The 22,773-nt window shown below is 37.0% G+C and overlaps 2 protein-coding genes across 3 annotated transcripts in view; both read left to right on the top strand.

Moving 5' to 3' along the window:
* b4galnt1a (beta-1,4-N-acetyl-galactosaminyl transferase 1a) overlaps positions 1 to 22,773 on the top strand; it is a 183,509-nt gene that overhangs the window by 31,224 nt on the left and 129,512 nt on the right. The gene's annotated exons all lie outside the window — the stretch shown is intronic.
* The window catches only part of znf385a (zinc finger protein 385A), a 94,242-nt gene that overhangs the window by 11,080 nt on the left and 60,389 nt on the right, over positions 1 to 22,773 (top strand). Inside the window, exon 1 of one of the 2 annotated variants that reach the window (XM_051880447.1) lies at positions 2,067 to 2,574. The exons of the other annotated variant lie outside the window; for it this stretch is intronic. Coding sequence (XP_051736407.1) covers positions 2,565 to 2,574 — 10 coding nt within the window. The 5' untranslated portion in view covers positions 2,067 to 2,564. Of the gene's footprint in view, positions 1 to 2,066; positions 2,575 to 22,773 lie in introns of those variants that run through there. 2 annotated transcript variants of the gene reach the window in all.

The following is a 22,773-nucleotide window of genomic DNA, read 5'->3' as shown; positions in this document are numbered from 1 at the left end:
TTATGGACCTTGAGAGGTGGCTTTTGCTCTCAATAGAGGCCTCACTGAGCCATCGGATTTCATCAAAAATATCTTAAATATCGTGTTTCGAAGATGAACGGGTGTAGAACGGCATGAAGGTGAGTAATAAATGACATTATTTTCATTTTTGGGTGAACTAACCCTTTAAGCTATAAGAAGCCTCATTCATAATTGAAATGAAAATGTCTTTAAACTTCAGTTCATTTGTGATTTGAATTCAAATTTAAGGAGTCAGATTTAAAATAAATTGGAATTTAATGTAATTCATTCAGTCCCAGTAAGTGTAGTTTTTAATTAGAGATGGAAAGCTTGTCAAGACAAATGCTGAATGTTAACATGACAGCCTTGTTTGAAAGTTTTAGGACAGGAATGGGCAAACCCAGTCCTGGAGGGCCACTGTCCTGTAGAGTTTAGCTCTCACCCCAATTAAAATCTCACCTGCCTGTAACCTAGTAATCCTGAAGACATGATTAGTTGGTTCAAGTGTGTTTGATTAGGGTTAGAGCTAAACTCTGCAGGACAGTGGCCCTCAAGTACTGTGTCTGTCCATTCCCTGGTAAGGACACTAGCTTACCAGCATCCAAAACATGTTATATCCTCAACAGGAAAGTGCATTTTGTTTTCTTTGTCGCCGTTTGCATCCACAGTTGACAAACCCAGATTCATGACCTTCCTCCTGACCTATACAAAGTGAATGATTAAGCAAAGCTCCAATGATGATCAGTTAATCAGTAAAGATCAGTATAAAGACCTTACCTGTATCAGTGTGTTTACCCATTTGTGTATCAGGGCACACACATGAGTCCATCCTCATTATGAGCTGTTTGCTCAGGTGCTGGTCTAATTGTGTGCCTTCTGGGATCATATGACGGCATGTGTGTGAATGCACATGTAATGCACCTTTAGTCTTTTTTTTTTTTTTACATTTATGCATTTGGTGCTTTTAATGGAGCTTATATGTCCAATTTCCCCCACCCTTCTTTATTTTCTGTGCAGTGCACTATCGAGAGTGTCAGCCAGCCTCCTTAGTATTCACATCCCCACTCGCTGACTTACTGCACAAGCCAGAGACAACAGAAGAGAGAGAGAGAGAGAGAGAGAGAGAGGAGGGAAAAGGAACCAAAAGGAAGACAAAATAAAAGATCGCAATTTTTCTAGCCCCTGGCTCAAGCGTGCGTAGTGTGTCTGCAAGTATATGGCTTTAGAGAATTCATTTTTGACACCTCTTTTTTCTCTATCCTTTTTTAAATGGTGGATTCACCCCTGCAGCATAGCTCTTCCTCCATCAGGAAGGCTGCCATAAGCTCAGCTGTTGTCTAAGGCGAGCCGAAACGTTCACATACCAAAGATGTTCAATTTTAAATTCTTTATTTGGTGCATTTCATCCCGACAATGACACGTTTCAAAATTGGCCCAGTTGTGCTAAATAAGACTGAGGCTTGTGTCGCTCTCTCTCTCTTTCTCTTTGTTAGTTTCTCTGTCTCTCTCCTTCTTCCTTCCAGTCTTTTCTCCGTGTCACTCCATGTCTCCTCATCCCTCTGTCAGTTTGAATTTAATCTCCCCCTCCTCCTCCTCATTCCTTTGCTCTGTCGCTCTCAGTTCCATCTCTTCCGAACGCTCTGTCCCCTCAAATCTCAAATCTCCCCAAACTATTGAGAAAAGCTTTGCGTAACAAATATTTCCTGCAACAGATAGACTAAAAGAGAGATGGAGTCTGAGGGAGTTGCGAAGAGGATGTTAATCCCCTTACAAGTTCACCATCACAGGGCTGCAAAGCGAAAAAGAGGAATGAGAGATGGAGAAGTGACCACCACCGTTGCGATTGCCATAAACAGACCGATTATGAGAGTGAAAGAGAGAAAAATCGAGAGAGAGAGAGAGAGTGTGGCAATGCTTCCATGCTTTCCACTCTGCAGGATGACAAGCGGCTGCTGCCTCTCCAATTGGTTGGGACTGCCACCAATCAGAGCGCAGGCAGGGAAGGTGCCTTTAGGTTATACCCAACCCCAAAAACAAGAAGCAGGGAGAGAGAGAGAGAGATAGGGAGAGAAAGAGAGAGAGAGAGAGTGCAGCGCAGACACCGGCTTGACTGTGCTACTGAGGCATTTCTTCATGTTATCTGAGAAATGTTCCTGTTGAAGGGAAACTGTTCATCTTCTGTCTGCTGTAGAGAAGCACGGTTCATCCCGGTGCGCCTGCAGGGATTTCGGCTCATTAACTGACCAAAGGCTCTGACATTTCTGTCCCCCCCCCCAACCCCCGTGTCCGGACCCTCCCCCACATTGCCCTTTGACTCACCTGAGCGAAGACGGCAGAAGACCTGCAGATCCCTCCCCTCTGAATACTGCTCATTCACCTGAAGAGAGAGGACATACGAGATACAGGATGGACAACAGCTATGCTCTCTCTCACGCTGCGCTGGCTGCTTGACTCACTTCTGGTTTGGAAGAGAGACGCAGAGAGGAGCACGGAGAAGAACTTGTGCTCCCCTGGATTAGAATTCGAGGAGAGCTGGTCCTGATCGTAGGAGCGAGGCTTTGAGGATGATCTTAGGTAAGTTCTCCCTCGGTTCTTCTCCAAGACTTTGTGTTAAGTGCTACGGCACCCCTGGCACTTCGGTCAAAACCGGATTTACAAACATTCTCTGATGAGCTTCTAGCTCAAAATGTCCTTAATGCCACTTTTTTTTAACTTAAAAATGATTTGTGTAGACCTGATGTGCAAGTATAAATCATAGTGGTTTCTTTAAGATAAATTCAAGCTGACGCTGAAGGTCACAGTTCTAGCAGCGGGTGTCCAGCTATAGAAGCTGTTTCACCCTTGGTCAGACTCCCGCTGTCCATTCTCAGAGGGATTTTGACCCTCAAATATGAAAGAAAAAATAAGGGAACCAAACAATCCACTTCCTAAGTTGAACTTCCTTAGTTTATGAAGAGATAAAACGACCAGGTATATCTTGTTTTTGTGTGTGTGTGTGTATGTGTGTGTGTGTGTGTGTGTGTGTGTGTGTGTGTGTGTAAATATGTTGACTTATTCCATTGTATTCTTTGTGCATATCTTTTTGTTTATCATTGTCATGATTGCAATAAGGATGTACCACTATAAAAATTCTGTCCGATACAGATATTTTTCGATAATCATTTTAAAGTTTTGGCCAATAATGATAAATGACTGATTATTATTATTATTATTACATCTAAATAAATAAAAACAATAAAATAAAACTAAAATTAATCATGTTACAAGTTAACTTGCTACAAATGAATTTACGCATCACAAAATTGTAATATATAAATTATTTTGAAAATGTACTAAAATGTACAGTATATTTAACAGTGTTATTTTATTATTGTTTTTAAAAACTAAGTTCAGGAATGTATTAGATGACGACAAAGGTAATCTTAATGTACAAAGGAAATGAGCTTGCATAATTAAATATCCAATAATAAATAAAAAGAATTTGTAATATTGGCTGAGAACCGATACCGATATCTTGTGCCGCGTCTCTTAATTTGCAATCCTTAAATTCTCTTCAGGAGTTTCCAATTGTATATCTTGAGCTCTGGATTCAGCTCTAAAATTAAATCTGTAAACAACCTCGACAGTTTATTAATGTTAAGCATTAGCATTTTTTTACAGTTTTTTGGGTGCTTCTGGAGAGTTCCTCTATTGCTCTAGGCTGTAGATGTGTGTGTGTGTGTGTGTGTGTGTGTGTGTGTGTGTGTGTGTGTGTGTGTGTGGTGACTAGAGGCTGCAGCATCTGAGCCAGCTCATATTCCTGTAGGGGTTGTGTGAATATAGCCTCTGCACTCTATTGCAACAACACAATCATATCGGACAGTTGTCATTGTGTGGATTAGCTCTAGGTGTTTTAGATCATCATAACCAGTCTGATTTAGTGTACCTGTAACATACCTGTGTGTTGCTGTGTATGTGTGTTTGTGCAATGCTCTGTGAGGGAACACCAGTTGAGGCCACATTGTTTAACGCATGCCTGGGCTAATTTAACAGCCGGGCTGCTACACTTCTCGCCGGCTTTTTCCTCTGGGCATGTTTTCCAGGGAGTCAAGCATAATGATTATAGGGGCTGTAATGTGTGATCTGTCTGCTCTCTGTGTGTGCGTGTGCATATGCCATTATTACTACAGACAGAAATAATTTATAGTTGCAGTGTATGATTATGCACCACATTCAGCCTCACGTTTGCTAAATATGTCTTTACCATCTTGCATGCAGAATGGGCTGGTTTGTTAAATATATTCAGCATATATTCTTTATGTCCAATATATTCTCTTAAAGGGTTAGTTCACCCAAAAATGAAATTTCTCTCATTAATTACTCTCCCTCATGTTGTTCCACACCTGTAAGACCTTTGTTCATCTTTGGAACACAAATTAAGATATTTTTGATGAAATCCAAGAGAGTTTTTTTATCCCACATAGAAAGCAATGTAATTACCGTCATTCAAGGTCCAGAAAAGTAGTAAAGACATTGTTAAAATAGTCAATGTGGCTACAGTGGTTCAACCTTAATGTTATGAAGTGAGGGGCGTGCAAAAACTAAACAAACATAAGGGCTTTGTTCTGGAAGCGCTAAACGTGAACAGCATAGGAGATTGACTGCGAATTTGTTGAATAAAGTCGTTATTTTTGTTTTGTTTTTGTCTTTAGTACCTTTCTGGACCTTGAATGACGGTAATTACGTTGCTTTCTATGGGGGATAAAAAAAAAACTCTTGGATTTCATCAAAAATATCTTTATTTGTGTTACGAAGATGAATGAAGGTCTTACAGGTTTGGAACGACATGAGGGTGAGTACTTAATGACAGAAATTTCATTTTTGGGTGAGCTAACCCTTTAAAGTCAAGCAAGATAATTCACAAAAAAGTGTGTATTCTTGCCTCTTTTTTATAGACTCTTTTATTTAAAAGAGACTCTTCCTCTTTATTTTTAAGATGAAAATTCTGTCGTCATTTACTCATTCTCATGTTGTTTTTGAGTTCCTTTCTTGTGTAGAACACAGAAGGAGATATTTAGCAGAACTGATGTGGACTAGAGACAGTCACCATTCACTTTCATTTTGGGTAAATGAGCAGCTTGGACATTCTGCTAAACATCTCCTTTTGTATTGCATGCAAACAAGAAGGTCGAACAGGTTTGGAATGATATGGGTGAATTAATTATATTCATTTAGTTATTTAATTTTGATTAGATTTATTTTATTTATTTAATTGTTAATTTAATTTGATTTTAATTGAAAAAATGAGTCTTAATATTCAGAATTTAACTAGTTAACTTTCCCTTTAAAGTTCTGTTCTTTCCACATTAAACTGAGTGTTTTATTTAGTTTGTGTGCAAAAGGTTGCAGAATTGTGAGTACTTGAATTTGGCCTCATTGAACAAACAGACGAGCACAGACGTGCCGCTCCGTTCCTATCAAAAGAGGCAGAAAGGATGTTTGTGACTGGAGAGATGGGCTAATGGCTTCATTAACCCGTCTGATTACAGCTGCGTCTATCCAATATAATCAGTCACGTCTGACAATGAATGTTTTCAAGAAGGCTACTCCATCTGATGGAGGAATGTTTTCAAGCACTCTGCCAGCATCTGTGTTCATTACCACATTTCCATCTATATACCTTTTTAAAGAAAAAATAAGCGTTAGACTATTAATAAAGGAATAATTAATGAATTTATTTTGCATAAGTGTGCTTTGTGCTGCTATGACTCCATGTTCATGCATCTGAGGTAAAAATTGCATTGCTGTGCATGCAAAGCTAAATTATACAATTTCAGATCTTTGTTTTTATTTTTAATTATTGTTGATTTAATGTGGGTTGTTGGTATTTAGAACAAAGATTTTTGTCATTGTGGTGACCTTTAGATTGCAGATGTACTCAAAGCGCCACTTCTCTGCACTACTTTACACTCCAGTAAACAAAAACAATATCACACACTTCGGTGGACAACACACTACATTATATGAGCTGTAGTGTGATGCAAAACAACTCTTTTATGAACTTCCTTTTTTGTGCAGAATGTGTGTGTGATGACTCATTTACAGTCCTTATCTAAATGACCTTGACCAGATCCCCTTCCTCCTTTTTATTTTGCACCTGCTTTAGCCCTTTAAAAGCCCATTCCCATTAAGGACGATAACTGTAATGATAAATACATTAAGCGAACACTGAATTTGCTTTAAATGCTCAAGCTCTTTAAAGTCGGATGGATTCTGTTTGGCTGTCAATGTTTTTGTCATTCATTAGCTGGAAAAAAAAATCTTTCATAAAGTGTTTCCAATGATATCATTTCTCTGCGTTGTTATCGTTGTAGTTGTGTTGTGGATGTCTCATAAAATTAGAACGAGTATTAAAACTTTATAGTAAGAGTTGTCGTTATAGTTATTGTTTCTTGGTGTAAACGATCCTTAACTCAACTCTTACACTTGTCGCTAAGTGTATGTGCTTTTGAAAAGTGAGCAGGTTGGAGGTCTGCTGAGCCCCACACTCAAACACTGACCATAGAGTGCCTCAAATGCACACATACAGACACACTTTGACTCTCTGGAGCCGTGGCATGTCGCCTGGTCCCCAGTGTTTTCATCGGCAGGACTGAGACAAAGAGCGGAGTTGGCTGCTGAAGGAGAGGTGAGTAACCCGAGCAGCAGCGCCGCGATGTGCATTCACTGCCGCCTGCCCAGTGTGGAGTTTCCATTGTGGCCAACCAGTCAGAACGTCCCCCCTTTCCTCCATGCACACCTGCACACCTGTCGGAGCACACACACACTCTTGCAGCCAAATCATTTAAAGGAATAGTTCCCAAAAATGAAAATTTGGTAATTGTTTACTCACCCTCATGTCACTTATGCTCTGTATTTATCTGGAGCTGTACAATAGATTTATATACATTGATGCATTTGGCAGACTCTTTGCTATCTAAAGTGACTTATATTACATTCAAGGTATGCACTTTATCAGTTCATGCATTTCCTGGGAATCGAACCCATGACCTTGGGGTTGCTAGTTCCATGCTCTACTGTTTGAGATACAGGAATGCAGCCTGTAAAGGAAAAGGCCTGAAGATCCTTTTCTGAAAAAACTTTCTGGATGGAAACAAGATCATGTAAAAGCAATTTACAAAATGTTCGTACAAACCTAACTTCCATTTCCATTTTGTGCCAGTTTTCCCATGTGGAATTTTGGTCTCTTGAACTTGGAAATACTTTATTTGCTAATTGTTTTTGCGATTTTGTGCATACATTTATTTGGCACCTCAGATGAAACATTAGCTACTATGTCAAACTTGACGTGATGTGTTTTCATGCACCATACTTAAAGGGTTAGTTCACCCAAAAATGAAAATAATGTCATTTATTACTCACCCTCATGTCGTTCCAAACTCGTAAGACCTTCGTTCATCTTTGGAACACAAATTTTTGATGAAATCCGAGAGGTTTCTGATCTCCGTATACACAGCAATGTCATTTCAAATTTCAAGGCCTAGAAAGGTAGTAAAGACATTGTTAAAATAATCCATGTGACTACAGTTGTTCAACCTTAAAGGGATAGTTTAAAAATTATCCCATGATCCCAAAAATTAAAAATTATCCCATGATTCACTCACCCTCAAGCCATATGACTATCTTCTTTCAGACGAACACAATCGGAGATATCCTTGCTCCTTTGAGCTTTATAATGGTTGTGAAAGGGGGGCCTAGGATGGCTTGAGGGTGAGTAAATCATGGTATAATTTTCATTTTTGGGTGAACTAACATTTTTACGAAGCGACAAGAACACTTTTTGTGCGCAAAATCAAAACAAAAATAGCGATTTCATTCAACAGCTTCTTCTCTTCCCTGTCAGTCTCCTACGCTGTTGACATAATAAACACAGTGCAGTGCTTCCGGTTTCTACGTCAGAACGGCGGCTCATTATTGGCCAGCTCCTGCATCAGCATCACATGCATGTGTCGTGCTGCTCACATGTACAGCATCGGCCGAGAGTGAGGGAAAGGACTACTTTTTTTTTATTTTGTCATGTTTGGAGTTCGATAGCATACCATACATTTTCACTGAATGAACAAAGAGCAGAAATTAGTCCGTATTGTTTTGAAATGGCTTGAGTTTACATTTTTTTGGGTGAACTATCACTTTAACACCAGTGTTTCAGCTTGGCACAGACATGAAGAACAAAGGACTCTGAAAATTTCTCTGTATTTACACATGCCGTCCCTTATTTGTTTCCCCTGGAGGGATCCGTTATGTTTTGTGACATTTAGGCACAGTGCCCAGAGTCGTCTGATGTGTCTGTCTGCCTCTCTGATTTTATGTTCGTTGCAAGCATATCTGTCTTTATGATATGACGTTCTCTCACGCTTCCTGTCTACCTGGTTATCTGTCATATATCCCCTCCCCCCTCACCTCCTGTCTCCCCGCTCTCTCTCCTCCTCTCTTTTGCTGCGGTCAACCTTAACACTCACCTGTCCCTTGAGGTTGTGAAACAAAAATGTGTTTGTTTGAGCAGCTCAGCATTTTTCTTTTCTTTTTTTTTTCATCTCCTCTGCATGGCTGGAAGAGAATGACACTGCAATTATGAAATCTGTCCCCTAAAGCCCAGTCCAGATCTCACCCAAGCGCTGCATATTATGATGCAGTTTAATCCAATCTCTTGCCCTTCATCTTTAAATGTGTACATTGCTTTAGCATGATGCACACTGAAGAAAAAACTAGCACAAGTGATTGTTGCGTTTTGAGCAACATGGCTTCTCAAGTTTAGCTGGTTAACAGCGTATTTCTACTGATCAGTCAGTCAGACCAACCACAAACTGCTCTGGTCTATGCTCTTTTTAGCCAGGTGGTCAGGGTTTGGCTGGTTAGAGTTAGAGAGTTTGCCCCTGCTGGCCGATGCTGTAACTGCATCATTATGTGGGCAAAAGCATGTTTCTCAATTGATGACCCATCAAAAGTAGTTGTTTATTCTGATATAATTCATATTTTCTTTCATTATATCAATTGCAAAGGTTCTAATGTAATATATTACAGTAAATGTTTCAGCAGTGACCTTTTTTCTTCTTTTTCAGTGCACTATGCACAGAATATTCACTAAAGAAGGGCTTAGGACTGTTTGCCAAAGTCCCTTTACGGCACTCAACAGCTATAATGACCAAAATTATGTCCCAGTAACCTTTTAACTGTAAGTTGGGACTATTTAGAGTTATGAGTTCTTCCATTCATTTATGTATGAGTCCATCTCTGCTATATTGTCCAGTGTTATTTTATTTTATTTATATAGTTTAATAGTTCTAATTAATATTTAAAATGATCATTTATTTTTATTTTTTAAGTTTTTATTTAAATTTTAGTTTTAGTAATTTTGTTATGTGATTGTCATTTTTTTTTTTTTATATTTATAGATAGCTTTAATTTATTTTTGTTTTAGATTTTTTAATTTAGTACTTCAACTTAAATTTATTTATTACAGTTTAAAAATTTCTATTTTTCCTTTAAGTTTTTCATCGAATATTTATATTGCATTTTATTCCAGCACTATCATAATTACCGAAAACAATTTTTAATAGTTTTAATTTTAGTTAACATTAACAGCACAGATATTGTCTCTTTACTGTGTGCATTCTCACAGTGTCATCAGCCAATCAGAACATAGTTTTCCTTCTGATACTCATTATTTTCCTTCCTTAATTCCAAAATTTTTCTCCCAAGTCATGTTGTGTTTTTTTGGGGCTGGATGCACCTACCAAGAACTGCCATGGAGTTGAATGAGAACGCTAACAGATAGCTTTCTCCGATCTTTATTAAATGTTTTTCATATGTCTTGACTACACAGATGTTCTGCCAAGAACACTAAGGGATTTTTTTGCGGCTAATTTTTAAGTTATCAATTGCAGAACTCGTTAAATGCCACAGCATGACTGTGTAATGTTAAACATGCAGTTAGTCACACCTGTTTTGTTCACTTTGGAGAAACTCAAACTGCTCTTTCCATGCTGTTTTCCCCCCTCGTACAGATACTCTTTAGTTTGACTTTATGTGCGGTTCCAGACCAATTAAGGCTAAACACCTGCTAGTGGTTTGGCTGAGCAAATGCTGGTTAGCCACTGCACATTCTCTTCCCGTTTTATAACCTAATCAAACCTTATGTTAGCGTTCTCCACAAATGTTTTTGTTTTATGTCTGAGCTGGCGAGATTTCTATCCACAAAACTATCAAGAAAATCCGATATCTGACAGAACGGGCTAGGAAACATTTGAAGGAATGGGGCGACGATGTAATAAATTAGCTACAAAGGGGGAAATCATTACTCACTAAGACAGCATGTGTGTGTTTTTCAGCTGCGTGCATGGTAGGAGGTCAGTCTATTCTTTTATCACATGGCAGGTTAACTGCGCTTGAGCTTCACACTACTTGAGCACTTCCATCTCTGTCCATCCCCCCCTCTCCCCATCAAACCTAGCCATCACTCTTAGCCGGACATACAGACTTGCTGGGTGCTAGAAGACTGTCAATAGTGGGTGTAACGGACACTAATGAATTGGCTATAACAGGAGCTCTGGGAGACGGAAATGCATTACTGGTTGTGTGAGGCCCAGCAGACTGAATGAAATGGTCCCAACTGTATCTTCATCCACACACACACACATTACACCTCATTCCTGGCCTGAATACATTCTCTAATGGTTTAAGCATAGTGTGTGTTAGTGCCAGGTGTCCAATAGAGCTGCTCTTTAAAGAACATGGCCAACCCTCTGTGGGATCCCGTAACACGGTGTATTTTCTAACAAAATGCACTCCGGTATCTGTGTTTGCTGTGAGGCACATGGCTGACTGGATCCTGGCTTTGTTACAGAACCTCCTTGTTTGCTTTACGGTTTATTTTGTTGTATAGACAGGACTCAGAGAGCAAACAAATCATAAAAGCCTGACTATACAATACCAGAGATGGGGGTCATCCTTTGAATAAGACAGTTTATGAAATACGCCAACCAGAGCGGATGATAAATACACACATCCGTCCACAAACAGCACACATTTATCAATAGTTTGAGCGCAAATCCCTGACAAATTGGAAAGCTGGGTGAGTTATGAAGCTTATATCTCCGTTTTTTTAAGGGACTGGCATGAGGGAGAAATGTGTGTGTGTGTGTGTTCTTGTGTGTATGGTTTATGAGGACACAAATGTGTATGATGACATCGGTATTACAACGTAAACATGGTTTATGAGAACACTTCCGGTGTCCTCGTAAACCAAATGACTTAAAAAAACATACTAAATAGTATTTTTTTGAAATTCAAAAAATGGCCAAATTTTTCTTTGATGGGTAGGTTTAGGGTAGGGGGATAGAATATACAATCTGTACAGTATAAAAACTATTACGCCTATGGAGAGAGAGTCCCCATAAACCACATACACAAGCATGTGTGTGTGTGAGGAGAGAAAATACAGTGTTATCCATTCAAGGAAAGAAGGTCTGTAGATGTATATAGTTTGTATTACATTGTTTTCCACTGTTGTTAAGGTTTTAAAAAAGAGGAACAAAATCAATTCTCCTTGAAATTCTGGAAGGTCGATGCTTGGGAGCGTGGAGGGGGAAATGAGGGAGGGGTGGTGGAGATGTGATAGCTTGCAGCAGAGAGGGAGAAATCTCTCCTCCAGGCCCCCTGACAAGACTATTGAGTCTTTTAATACCCTTTCTGGCTGGATTCATGCATGGAAACTGAAGCACTTTTTGTAAGTAGCTCTGGATAAATGTGTCTTGTTATATGCCTTAAGGATAGTTCACCCAAAAATGACACTCCTGTCAGCATGTATTTTCTCTTATTTCAATTGATACATGTGTGATGTGATTTCTTTTTTTCCCCCCCTGTGGAGCATAAAAGAAAGAGGAAAATCTTGTCTAGGAAAATCTTGCCTTCTGCTCTGTGCTAAATATATATATATATATATATATATATATATATATATATATATGACTAACTGAAAGTTATTTTAAAGTAATTTTTTGTTAAAAAATTCAAAGTGTTCAATTTTACTTAAAGATATTGTAAAAAATAATGAATTGTCTTTTTTGGAGAAAATGTATATTATACTTTTATGGTAAATTTGGAAAACTTTAGAATTTTGAAAAAACAAATGTGTGAATCGCCTTATAATTTATGGGGGAAGGGAACTTTTTGAATTAATATTTACCTATTTTTTATTTATTTATTTATTTTTTATTATTGTTTAATTTTATTTTAAAACTTTGTTTCTTCTGTCGGCGCCGATAGCCTCGTGGGCAGCACACCGACATACACTACCGGTCAAAAGAACAGCATTTATTCAAAATATAAATCTTTTCTAACAATATAAATCTTTACTATCACTTTTTATCAATTTAACACATCTGTGCTGAATAAAAGTATTAATTTCTTTCAAAAAAAAGAAAGAAAAAAAATGACTGACCCCAAACTTTTGAACAGTAGTGTATATCGTTACAAAAGATTTCTATTTTAAATAAATGCTGATATTTTTTAACTTTTTATTCATCAAAGAATCCTGAAAAAGTATCACAGGTTATAAAATAATATTAAGCAGCACAACTGTTTCCAACATTGATAATAAATCAGCATATTACAATGATTTCTGAAGGATCATGTGACACTGAAGACTGGAGTAATGATGCTGACAATTCAGCTTTGCATCAAAGAAATAAATTATATTTTAAAGTATATTAAAACAGAAAACCATAATTTTAAATTGTAATAATATTTCACAATATCATTGTTTTTTTCTGTATTTATTATGAAATAAATGCAGCCTTAATGAGCATAAGAGACTTCATTTAAAAACATTAAAATGTAATGTTTCCAAACTTTTGACTGGTAGTGTATATATATATATATATATATATATATATTCAAAATATATAATAATAATTCAAAGTGTTCAATTTTACTTAAAGATATTGTACAAATAATGAATTGCCTTTTTTGGAGAAAAAGAATTTTGAAAAAACAAATGTGTGAATCGCCTTATAATTTATGGGGGAAGGGGACTTTTTGAATTAATTTGTACTTATTTTTTATTTAATTTTTTTTTATTATTATTATTGTTTAATTTTATTTTAAAAGTTTGTTTCTTCTGTTGGCGCCGATAGCCTCGTGGGCAGCGCACCGACATATATCGCTGTTGCGCTTTGGGTGACTTATGTTGCACTTTATGTTCTTTAAAAGATGTTTAAAGGTTAGTTCACCCAAAAATGAAAAAAAATTCATCATCATTTACTCACCCTCATGTGGTTCCAAACCTATAAGACTTTCATTGTCGATTTTGAGTCTGAAGAGCCAAAAGTCTATTCGAGTTGATTCAACTTCAAGTTATCATGATGTGGCCATAATGTTGCCTTCTAAGGTACCACTTTTACAGTAAAAAAAAAAAAATTAATAGTTCAAATAAGTTGTTTTTTGCTTATAATTAACAATTTAGGATTTAATGGCATACTGTTTTAAAATTTAAAATATATGGGATTCAATTTTACCCATCAGAATTTAATTGGACTGGGAAAAGTGAGTGTTATAAACAGCCAGAATGAAGGGGAGGGCTTGGTGATGTCAGCCAAAAAGGAAAGTCATTTCTGAGGCACAATAAAATTAGGAACTGGTAAATATTGATTTCATATTGACTTTAAATGTAAATGCATTGTATCTTGTGCCTCCTGGGGGAGGTTCAGCTGAAAGTTAAACTCATGCACATCATTTTTTTTTTTTTTTTTTTTTAATATAAGGTGTTGAGCAGCCTGACAGCTTGTAGGAACAAATTGTTGTAGTGTGAGTGTTTTGGCCTGGAGACTTGACCCTCTGTCGTCTGGAGTTATGTGCCCAAATGTCACATTATGTTCATTCAGGCTTCAAATTACTGAATGTTCATTGTAAATTCATCATTAAAAAGAGTTTTAATGGGCTTTGGAGGCAGTTCCAGCTATGCAGGCTGGGCTCAGACCTGCCTGAATGTTTTGTGAGTGTGTGTGTGTGTTAGAGGAAGATAAAGGGAGGAACATGTGTCTCTGTGTGAATGTGGATCTTGCAGTAGTGTTTGGATGAGTGCCATAGAGTCATTGGCTAGCATATAGCTTCCTTGGTGAATAGAAAAGTGATGCGCCAGTCATGAGCTTGTGGTATGCACACCTGCACCTCTTCTCAGTTTCCCCTCCTCCTTCATTTTGCGATCTGGCAAAGGGCAGAGGATACAGAGGGACTGCGCTCAGACCTGCCCCTGCCCAGGAGGTAAACGCACTTATGTGTGCGCATGCCTATGTGGAGATTAGGCTAGGTGCACCAGGCTAACATGGCTAGCCAGGTCCAGTGATGAATAACAAGGAAAACTTTCCAACGTTTCTGCACTTTGACTGACATGCCTGAGCACATTGGCTGATATTTCAGCTTCCTTGCGGAGGTGTATCCATTAATTAACTGTCGTTTCCCTTCAGTCTCATAGCAATAAATGCCCTTTTCTTCAATGGAATTACCTTTATTAGTAGAAGGAAGTTTGATTCATTTAAAAAAAAAAAAAAATGCAGACAGGTAGATCCACATTAGTACAAATCACAAAATAAACAGTGTGGTCCATAAACAAATAATATAAATCACTTTCTATTTAATAAATCTCATAAGACACATTAAGGCAGAGTGTTGAAATTTGTTTTTTTTTCTTTATTAAATAGAAAATGATATTCATGTTACGTCAGTATGTGGCTAGAAGTGAGTGTTTTTTGCATATTAAGAGTGAGTCATTGAATCATTTACGCAACCAAAAGCCTGAAAAAAAGAAGAAAAAAAAATCACTTAAATGATTTGTTCCTTAAATGATTCGATTACATAAATGTTTTGTTTCAAACATTGATTAATTCAAAAATTTTAATTTGAGAATAATAATTTATATTATTTTAATGCTACAAGTGAGTGTTTTTGAACCATTTGAACCAAGAGTGAGTCATTGAATCATTTACACAACCAATTTGTGTAAATGATTCGTTCAAAAATTTTAATTTGAGAATAATTTATATTATTTTAATGTGGACCATAGAATTCTTTTTTCCCTTTTTTTTTCCATCCCAGTGACTTGATTCTTTTGAATCAGTTCACCAAAAAGATTTGATCAGATTCATTCACTTACTTTTTTTGTTTGTATGTGGCGGCTACAAGTGAGTGTTTTTGAACCATTTGAACCAAGAGTGAGTCATTGAATCATTTACACAACCAATTTCTTAAAAAACATTGTTGAAAACTGAAAATAATAATAATAATAATAATAATAATAATAATAATATAAATAATAATAATAATAATAATTCACTTAAATGATTTGTTCCTTAAATGATTCGGTCACATAAATGTTTTGTTTCAAACAGTGATTCATTCAAAAATTTTAATTTGAGAATAATTTATATTATTTTAATGTGGACCATAGAATTCTTTTTTCCCTTTTTTTTCGATCCCAGTGACTTGATGCTTTTGAATCAGTTCACCAAAAAGATTTGATCAGATTCGTTCACTGAATTTTTTTTTTTTTTTTTTTTTGTATGTGGCGGCTACAAGTGAGTGTTTTTGAATCATTTGAACCAAGAGTGAGTCATTGAATCATGTAAAATCACTTAAATGATTTGTTCCTTAAATGATTCGGTCACATAAATGTTTTGTTTCAAACATTGATTCATTCAAAAATTTTAATTTGAGAATAAATTATATTATTTTAATGTGGACCATAGAATTCTTTTTTCCCTTTTTTTTTCGATCCCAGCGACTTGATTCTTTTGAATCAGTTCACCAAAAAGATTTGATCAGATTCATTCACTTATTTTTTTGTTTGTATGTGGCAGCTACAAGTGAGTGTTTTTGAACCATTTGAACCAAGAGTGAGTCATTGAACCATTCACATAACTGATTCATTAAAAATACTTTGTTGATAAATGAAAAAATGATTTGTTCAAAAACATTGACTTGTTCACAAACAAAGCACTAATAAATGAAAGTTGAATTGTTCATGGTTTTCCAGTTGAGTCACAGAGGCTGTTCATAGCATTGTTAGAGGACCTGGGCTTCTTGGGTTCTTTTCAAAGCCCTCCATCACTGGTCCATTTACAGCTCAAATAGCAGCACTGTGCTCTCCTGCATCGTCTTATTGAGATGCGGCCAGTGGCTTAAACGTTTTGTGAGAACTCTTTGATGAAAAACAGCAAAGCGGCTTGTGGAAAAAGACGTGGGCCATTTCCATAAAATTAGCTTAGCAAATGGAACGAAGCAGCAGCCCCTGCAGAGCGAAGACAACAGCAAGAGCGGCTGGAGAATTCACAATCCTCACTCTGCAATACGCCTAACGCTGATCTCATATATGTGGCCTTTCATGGAATTAAGCACAAAATATCTTTACATTGGCACCGGATTGGATTAAAGAGCACATTATACAGTACCACGTTGGCAAAGCGGTGCTAAATAAGGTCCTAGCCGCCACATTCCTGTGTTTTTGTTGTTTATCTCTACATAAGTGTTGCTATATCGGGAGTGTTTGAGCTTTGTGGCACCCCAATAATCACAGCACATACACTGCTACATATCTTCATTAGTGGATTAGCTGTGGGAAATGAATCTTGCTTTGTTCCTCCTCCACCCAAGCCTCACTCCCTGTTTTTTCTTCTTCTGTCATTTCTACTTAGGCTTCTCTCTTGCTTTGGACACACACACTCACACACACACATGTCAGCTTGCTAGAATGCTAGCTTCTGTTAAGCTCTTCTTTTGTTCCCTGAAGGTGCATCAGCCGCCCAGTGGGTGTACTGACTCGAGACAGAACAAATTAAGGTCACAGCAGGCAGTGGACAGCAGAGAGAACCTGTGCTAGACCAACCTTCCCTGTCCACCTTCAACACATCATAGAACGCAGTTGAGGCCCGCCGCTAGCTTACTCTAGGGAGTCATAATCATTTAATCAAGACCCTTCACGCCCCTCTGTCCTCCCGCACTCCCGGAAGGCCCAAATCGCCTATTGTTCGTATATAGAGAAATGATGAAAGGTGATGAGTGTCTTTGAACTTGAGTATGAAGAGAAAATGGGGATGTGAAGTACATGTGAGATGTGCTGCTGCAGCTCTGAGGGGTGTTTTTTGATATGAACCGGGGCAGAGAGAGAGAGAGAGAGACCGACCGTATTACTCGTGAATGGGGTTGGCATGAGTCATACTGCTCTCTGGTGCTTGATGCTGGAGTTCTCCCACAATGCATCTATTTTGGGTTTACTTTTCTGTCACTTTCTATGTACTTAGAAGCGTAACTTCAGAACACTTACATAAGGACCTCCATGCCTTGCAAAACAAAACAATAAAGTCAGTTCACTCTCCCAAAATCAGAGCGGCTGAGTACTAAAATAAGAAACGCTGTGGCGAATGCAGCATATTCATGGGTCAATGACTTTTTTTTTTTTTTTTTTTTTGTCATATTAATTTATTAAAAAAAATACATTAAAATGCAGAAGCTTTCATACATCTCTTCTATGTATTTTTTTTAATTTTTTTTATTTCTAAATTAAAATTCATTTTGATATTTGTTTTGGTTTGTGCAGTTTTCAGTTTGAAAAATATGATGCAACTCCCCAAAAACATAATGAAAAAAAAAACAACCTTTAATTATATATATATATATATATATATATATATATATATATATATATATACACTACCAGTCAAAAGTTTGGAAACATTACTATTTTTAATGTTTTTAAATGAAGTCCCTTATGCTCATTAAGGCTGCATTTATTTCATAATAAATACAGAAAAAACAATAATATTGTGAAATATTATTACAATTTACAATTATGGTTTTCTATTTTAATACACTTTAAAATATAATTTATTTCTGTGATGCAAAGCTGAATTTTCAGCATCATTACTCCAGTCTTCAGTGTCACATGATCCTTTAGAAATCATTGTAATATGCTGATTTATTATCAATGTTGGAAACAGTTGTGCTGCTTAATATTTTTTTGGAACCTGTGATACTTTTTCAGGATTCATTGATGAATAAAAGGTTTAAAAGAACAGCATTTATTCAAAATATAAATCTTTTCTAACAATATAAATCTTTACTATCACTTTTTATCAATTTATCACATCTGTGCTGAATAAAGGTATTAAGTATTAATTAAAAAAAGAACGAAAAAAAATTACTGACCCCAAACTTTTGAACGGTAGTGTATATTATTCCAAAAGATTTCTATTTTAAATAAATGCTGATATTTTTTAACTTTTTATTCATCAAAGAATCCTGAAAAAGTATCACAGGTTATAAAATAATATTAAGCAGCACAACTGTTTCCAACATTGATAATAAATCATCATATTACAATGATTTCTGAAGGATCATGTGACACTGAAGACTGGAGTAATGATGCTGAAAATTCAGCTTTGAATCACAGAAATAAATTATATTTTAAAGTATATTAAAATAGAAAACCATAATTTTAAATTGTAATAATATTTCACAATATTGTTGTTTTTTCTATATTTATTATGAAATAAATGCAGCCTTAATGAGCATAAGAGACTTCGTTCAAAAACATTAAAAATAGTAATGTTTCCAAACTTTTGACTGGTAGTGTATATATATCCTTTTTAAAGATTATTATTTTTTATTTCTTTATTGTGGACTCTTATACGTCATTGAACCTCTGTATTCTTGAGCGAATCTCAATGCCTTGCAAAACATTAACACCTTGGTGGAGGTGGATGATGTTAGGCAGACCTCCTCTCAAGGACGGTATCCAATTCTGCTTGTGTGTGCGCGCCTGTGTAATCCATAGCTGCAGGAAGGATGACCTTCACAGCATGGAGCCTCAAAGGCTAATGCGACAGGGAGAGAGACAGAGGAAGGAAAGGAAAAGCGGGGTACAAAATGACATATTTTGACATTTGCCCTGCTGGCGATCACTCAAGGGCAAAGTCCCACAATTTTAGCATGTGGTATTCCAGCACAAAAGCTTGTGTCTTGTTCATTAACCCTTTAGCGGATGTTATGTACAGCTTAACCTGTTTCATTCAGTCTCCAACTCGCCCGAGATTTAGACCCCATTATCATACAGTATGCATGTAATTGCTAAAGGTGGGAGGTTTGGCCAGTATGATCTTGGTTAAAAGAGTACTGCCTTATCAAATATTAATTGATCTTTGATGGAGTAAATGAAGCGCTGTGTGATGCTGATTCAGCGTTTGGCAGGTGCAGTGAACTCATAGTGCTGCTTTATCAGATCTTTTCAAAGATGCCAGCACGCACAGGTGTCATTTACCCATGTCACCAGCAGATTGCAAGGGGATTTTAAAGGTAAATTTTCCCAAAAGTTCTGTCCTATTGTAAGCTCATTTGTAAATGTAAGCAATTAATTTGGACAAGCACAAACGGGGTGTTGGTAAGATGCCGGTACAGACTTGGCCTCGAAGTCATGCATCTTCAAAAGCGGAGCTGAAAGATAAAAAGAAAACAAAAAAGTGCCGTTTACACTGCCATGTGAAATGGAGTCTCGTGCACTCATGTGGATGCTGCGAGTATAAACCAGGCTTGATTCCGAATTTGAAAAAGCATGGAAAATGAATAGCACATTCTACTGAGCCCCTAAATGGACATGGTTAGGCTTGCTGAGGTAGTTGGATGTTTACAGTAGCCTACATCAGATTTCACCTATCACATGAAAACAGTAAGGAGAGATGACTGACAAGACGATGGCAGATTTGTTGCACAACAGATCCTAAGCGTCATTGACAAATATCTTGTAAAATATGTGGTCAGTACCGCCACATTCTATACACAGAGTATGCGTGATCATGAATTGGAAAGCAAAAGTAAAAAGCGAGCTTGCATTCAAAAGCAATTTCAATAGACGTCACAGTTATGTCACATGCAGCTGCGTGCATAGTTGTGGCAGAAAAATAGTGGTTACAAGTGGAGGAAAATGGGCAAAATCCAGAATAAGAGAAAAATGTTTTGTTGTGTCTTTTAATGTCAGAATCGGAATGAAAAAAATACAGTCTTCATTTTATAGAATACCGTCGTTGAAGACGCCCGTTGAAGCTCAACACAGACGTTTATGTTGCAAGTCACAGACTGGACTGATGAAACCTGCAATGATTAATCTACTATTAAAGCATGAATTTGATTTAAACAGTAAGTCTACATAGCTCATAGGGGACATACATACATAGCAATTATAGCATGAAATCATATTTAAAGGGTTAGTTCACCCAAAAATGAAAATAATGTCATTAATTACTCACCCTCATGTCGTTCCACACCCGTAAGACCTTCGTTAATCTTCAGAACATAAATTAAGATATTTTTGATAAAATCCGATGGTTCAGTGAGGCCTGCATAGCCAGCAATGACATTTCCTCTCTCAAGATCCATTAATGTACTAAAAACATATTTAAATCACTTCATGTGAGTACAGTGGTTCAATATTAATATTATAAAGCCACGAGAATATTTTTGGTGCGCCAAAAAAACAAAATAATGACTTATATAGTGATGGCCGATTTCAAAACACTGCTTCATGAAGCTTCAGAGCGTTATGAATCAGCGTGTCGAATCATGATTCGGATCGCGTGTCAAATCGCCAAACGGCTGAAATCACGTGACTTTGGTGCTCCGAACCGCTGATTCGACACGCTGATTCATAACACTCCGAAGCTTCATGAAGCAGTGTTTTGAAATCGTTATTTTGTTTTTTTTGGTGCACCAAAAATATTCTTGTCGCTTTATAATATTAATATTGAACCACTGTACTCACATGAACTGATTTAAATATGTTTTTAGTACATTAATGGATCTTGAGAGAGGAAATGTCATTGCTGACTATGCAGGCCTCACTGAGCCATCGGATTTCAACAAAAATATCTTAATTTGTGTTCCGAAGATTAACGAAGGTCTTATGGGTGTGGAACGACATGAGGGTGAGTAATTAATGACATTATTTTCATTTTTGGGTGAACTAACCCTTTAAACTTATACAAATTTACATTGATAACATAGCCTATAACATTTTTATCTCACAATTCTGACTTTTTTTCTTGCATTTGCATGTCTATATCTCCCTGTTTGGACTTTATAACTCACAATTGTGAGTTTATATCACAGTTCTGAGGGGGGAAAGTCAGAATTGCAGGATATAAACTCACAATTCTGAGGAAAAAAGACAGAATAACTCGCAATTCTGTTTTTCCTTCTAAGAATTGTGAGATATGAACTTGAAATAAACTTTTTTTATTCTTTTATTCTGTGGCTTCCACACTACTGCAGAACTGTCATTTTCTGCCACCAGGTAGGCTCCGCCCACAAAAAATGTCACACAAAATAGTGTGTGTCTATACAACACATATTTATAGCGGCTCCCTGATACCCCCAAATTATATACAATATAATTACCAACTATATAATTGCAAGAGAATGCAAAAGCTGAAAGCTGAAACTTTCCCATCTTACGGTTGCACAAAAGAACTTGTCTAAAGGTATTTATTTTTCCTTTAGTCATGTCTTATATTGCCTAATCCAGCAGGTGAGCCAGGCCTGCCACTGCTGCCCCTCGTAAAATAGGTGTGTGACGTTCCTGGTCACATGCAGCTCACAAAACCACTGACCTCTAAAACTGCTTCTTTTCAAATGCTCTCCCCTGCCATTGATGTGCCATCCATTCTCTTTCTTTTCCATCCAATTTCTTTCTTTAATTTCTTTTACCATCTATCTCTTCACCGTCACCCCCTCTATTTTTGTCAGAAACAATCAGTGGATTTTCCAGCTGACTGCCCTGCATTGCCGCAGTTACAGACATGGAGGGAAGTATGAAGGGAGGGGGAAAACAGAGAGAGAGGGGGTGAAAACACAAGAAGCGGGGACAAAAGAGGGCTGAGGGCTCTCATGATTTGAAATCCGTTTTGAAGAAGCATCATATCGGTCCCTCCTGGTGCCCCACAGTGAGCTGACAGCACTGCAGAGCTGCATTCCATTACATGCAGCCGTTCTCCCGTCTGTCTCTCTTCCCCTCGTTTCCAGCCGATTGCTGCTCGGAGCTCGCCACCATTTCTCCTCTCCTCACCCGGCTCTTCACTTGCACTCCAGAGGAAAATGCGCATCGCAAATTCTGACGCCATGCGCCACTGTCCAGCCGGCAGACCGGAGAGACCTCCCAGGTGCATTAAATTATATGTGCATGTCCTTTGCTACCGAGAGACAGGATGTAGCCTTAAATAGCAGCGGAGAGAGACAGGCTGAGAAGGAGACAGATAAAGAGAAACCAAAATCAACACAGACGACTGAGATAAAAGAGAAGCGAATGGAAAAATAGAAGAGAAAAATATTTATGGGTCAGTGACAAATAAGGATGAGCAGAAGAAATAATACTTTAAAGCACATGGCAAGCTTCACACATTTTTGAAAACATTTATAACATTTTTGTTTTAATGACTCTAAAAATGTCAAGTGGTGTAGCCATCTAGCAAAAACTACTAAAATATTTTATTAATACCTTAAATACATGTGTTTACAGATTGATCTTTATATTGTTCAAAAGTTTGGGGGTTAGTAAGATTTTTTATTTTAAGAAATGAATACTTTATTATTAATACTTTATAGGTCACATTAAACTGATCAAAAGTGACTTTTACATTGTTACAAAAGATTTCTTTTTAATATTTTTATTATTATTATTATTATTATTTTTTTTTTTTT

This window comes from Ctenopharyngodon idella, chromosome 22 (assembly GCF_019924925.1).
Source record: "Ctenopharyngodon idella isolate HZGC_01 chromosome 22, HZGC01, whole genome shotgun sequence".
Lineage (NCBI taxonomy): Eukaryota > Metazoa > Chordata > Actinopteri > Cypriniformes > Xenocyprididae > Ctenopharyngodon > Ctenopharyngodon idella.
The sequence above is the reverse complement of the archived record's forward strand: the minus strand, read 5'-3'. Positions and strand labels throughout refer to the sequence as shown.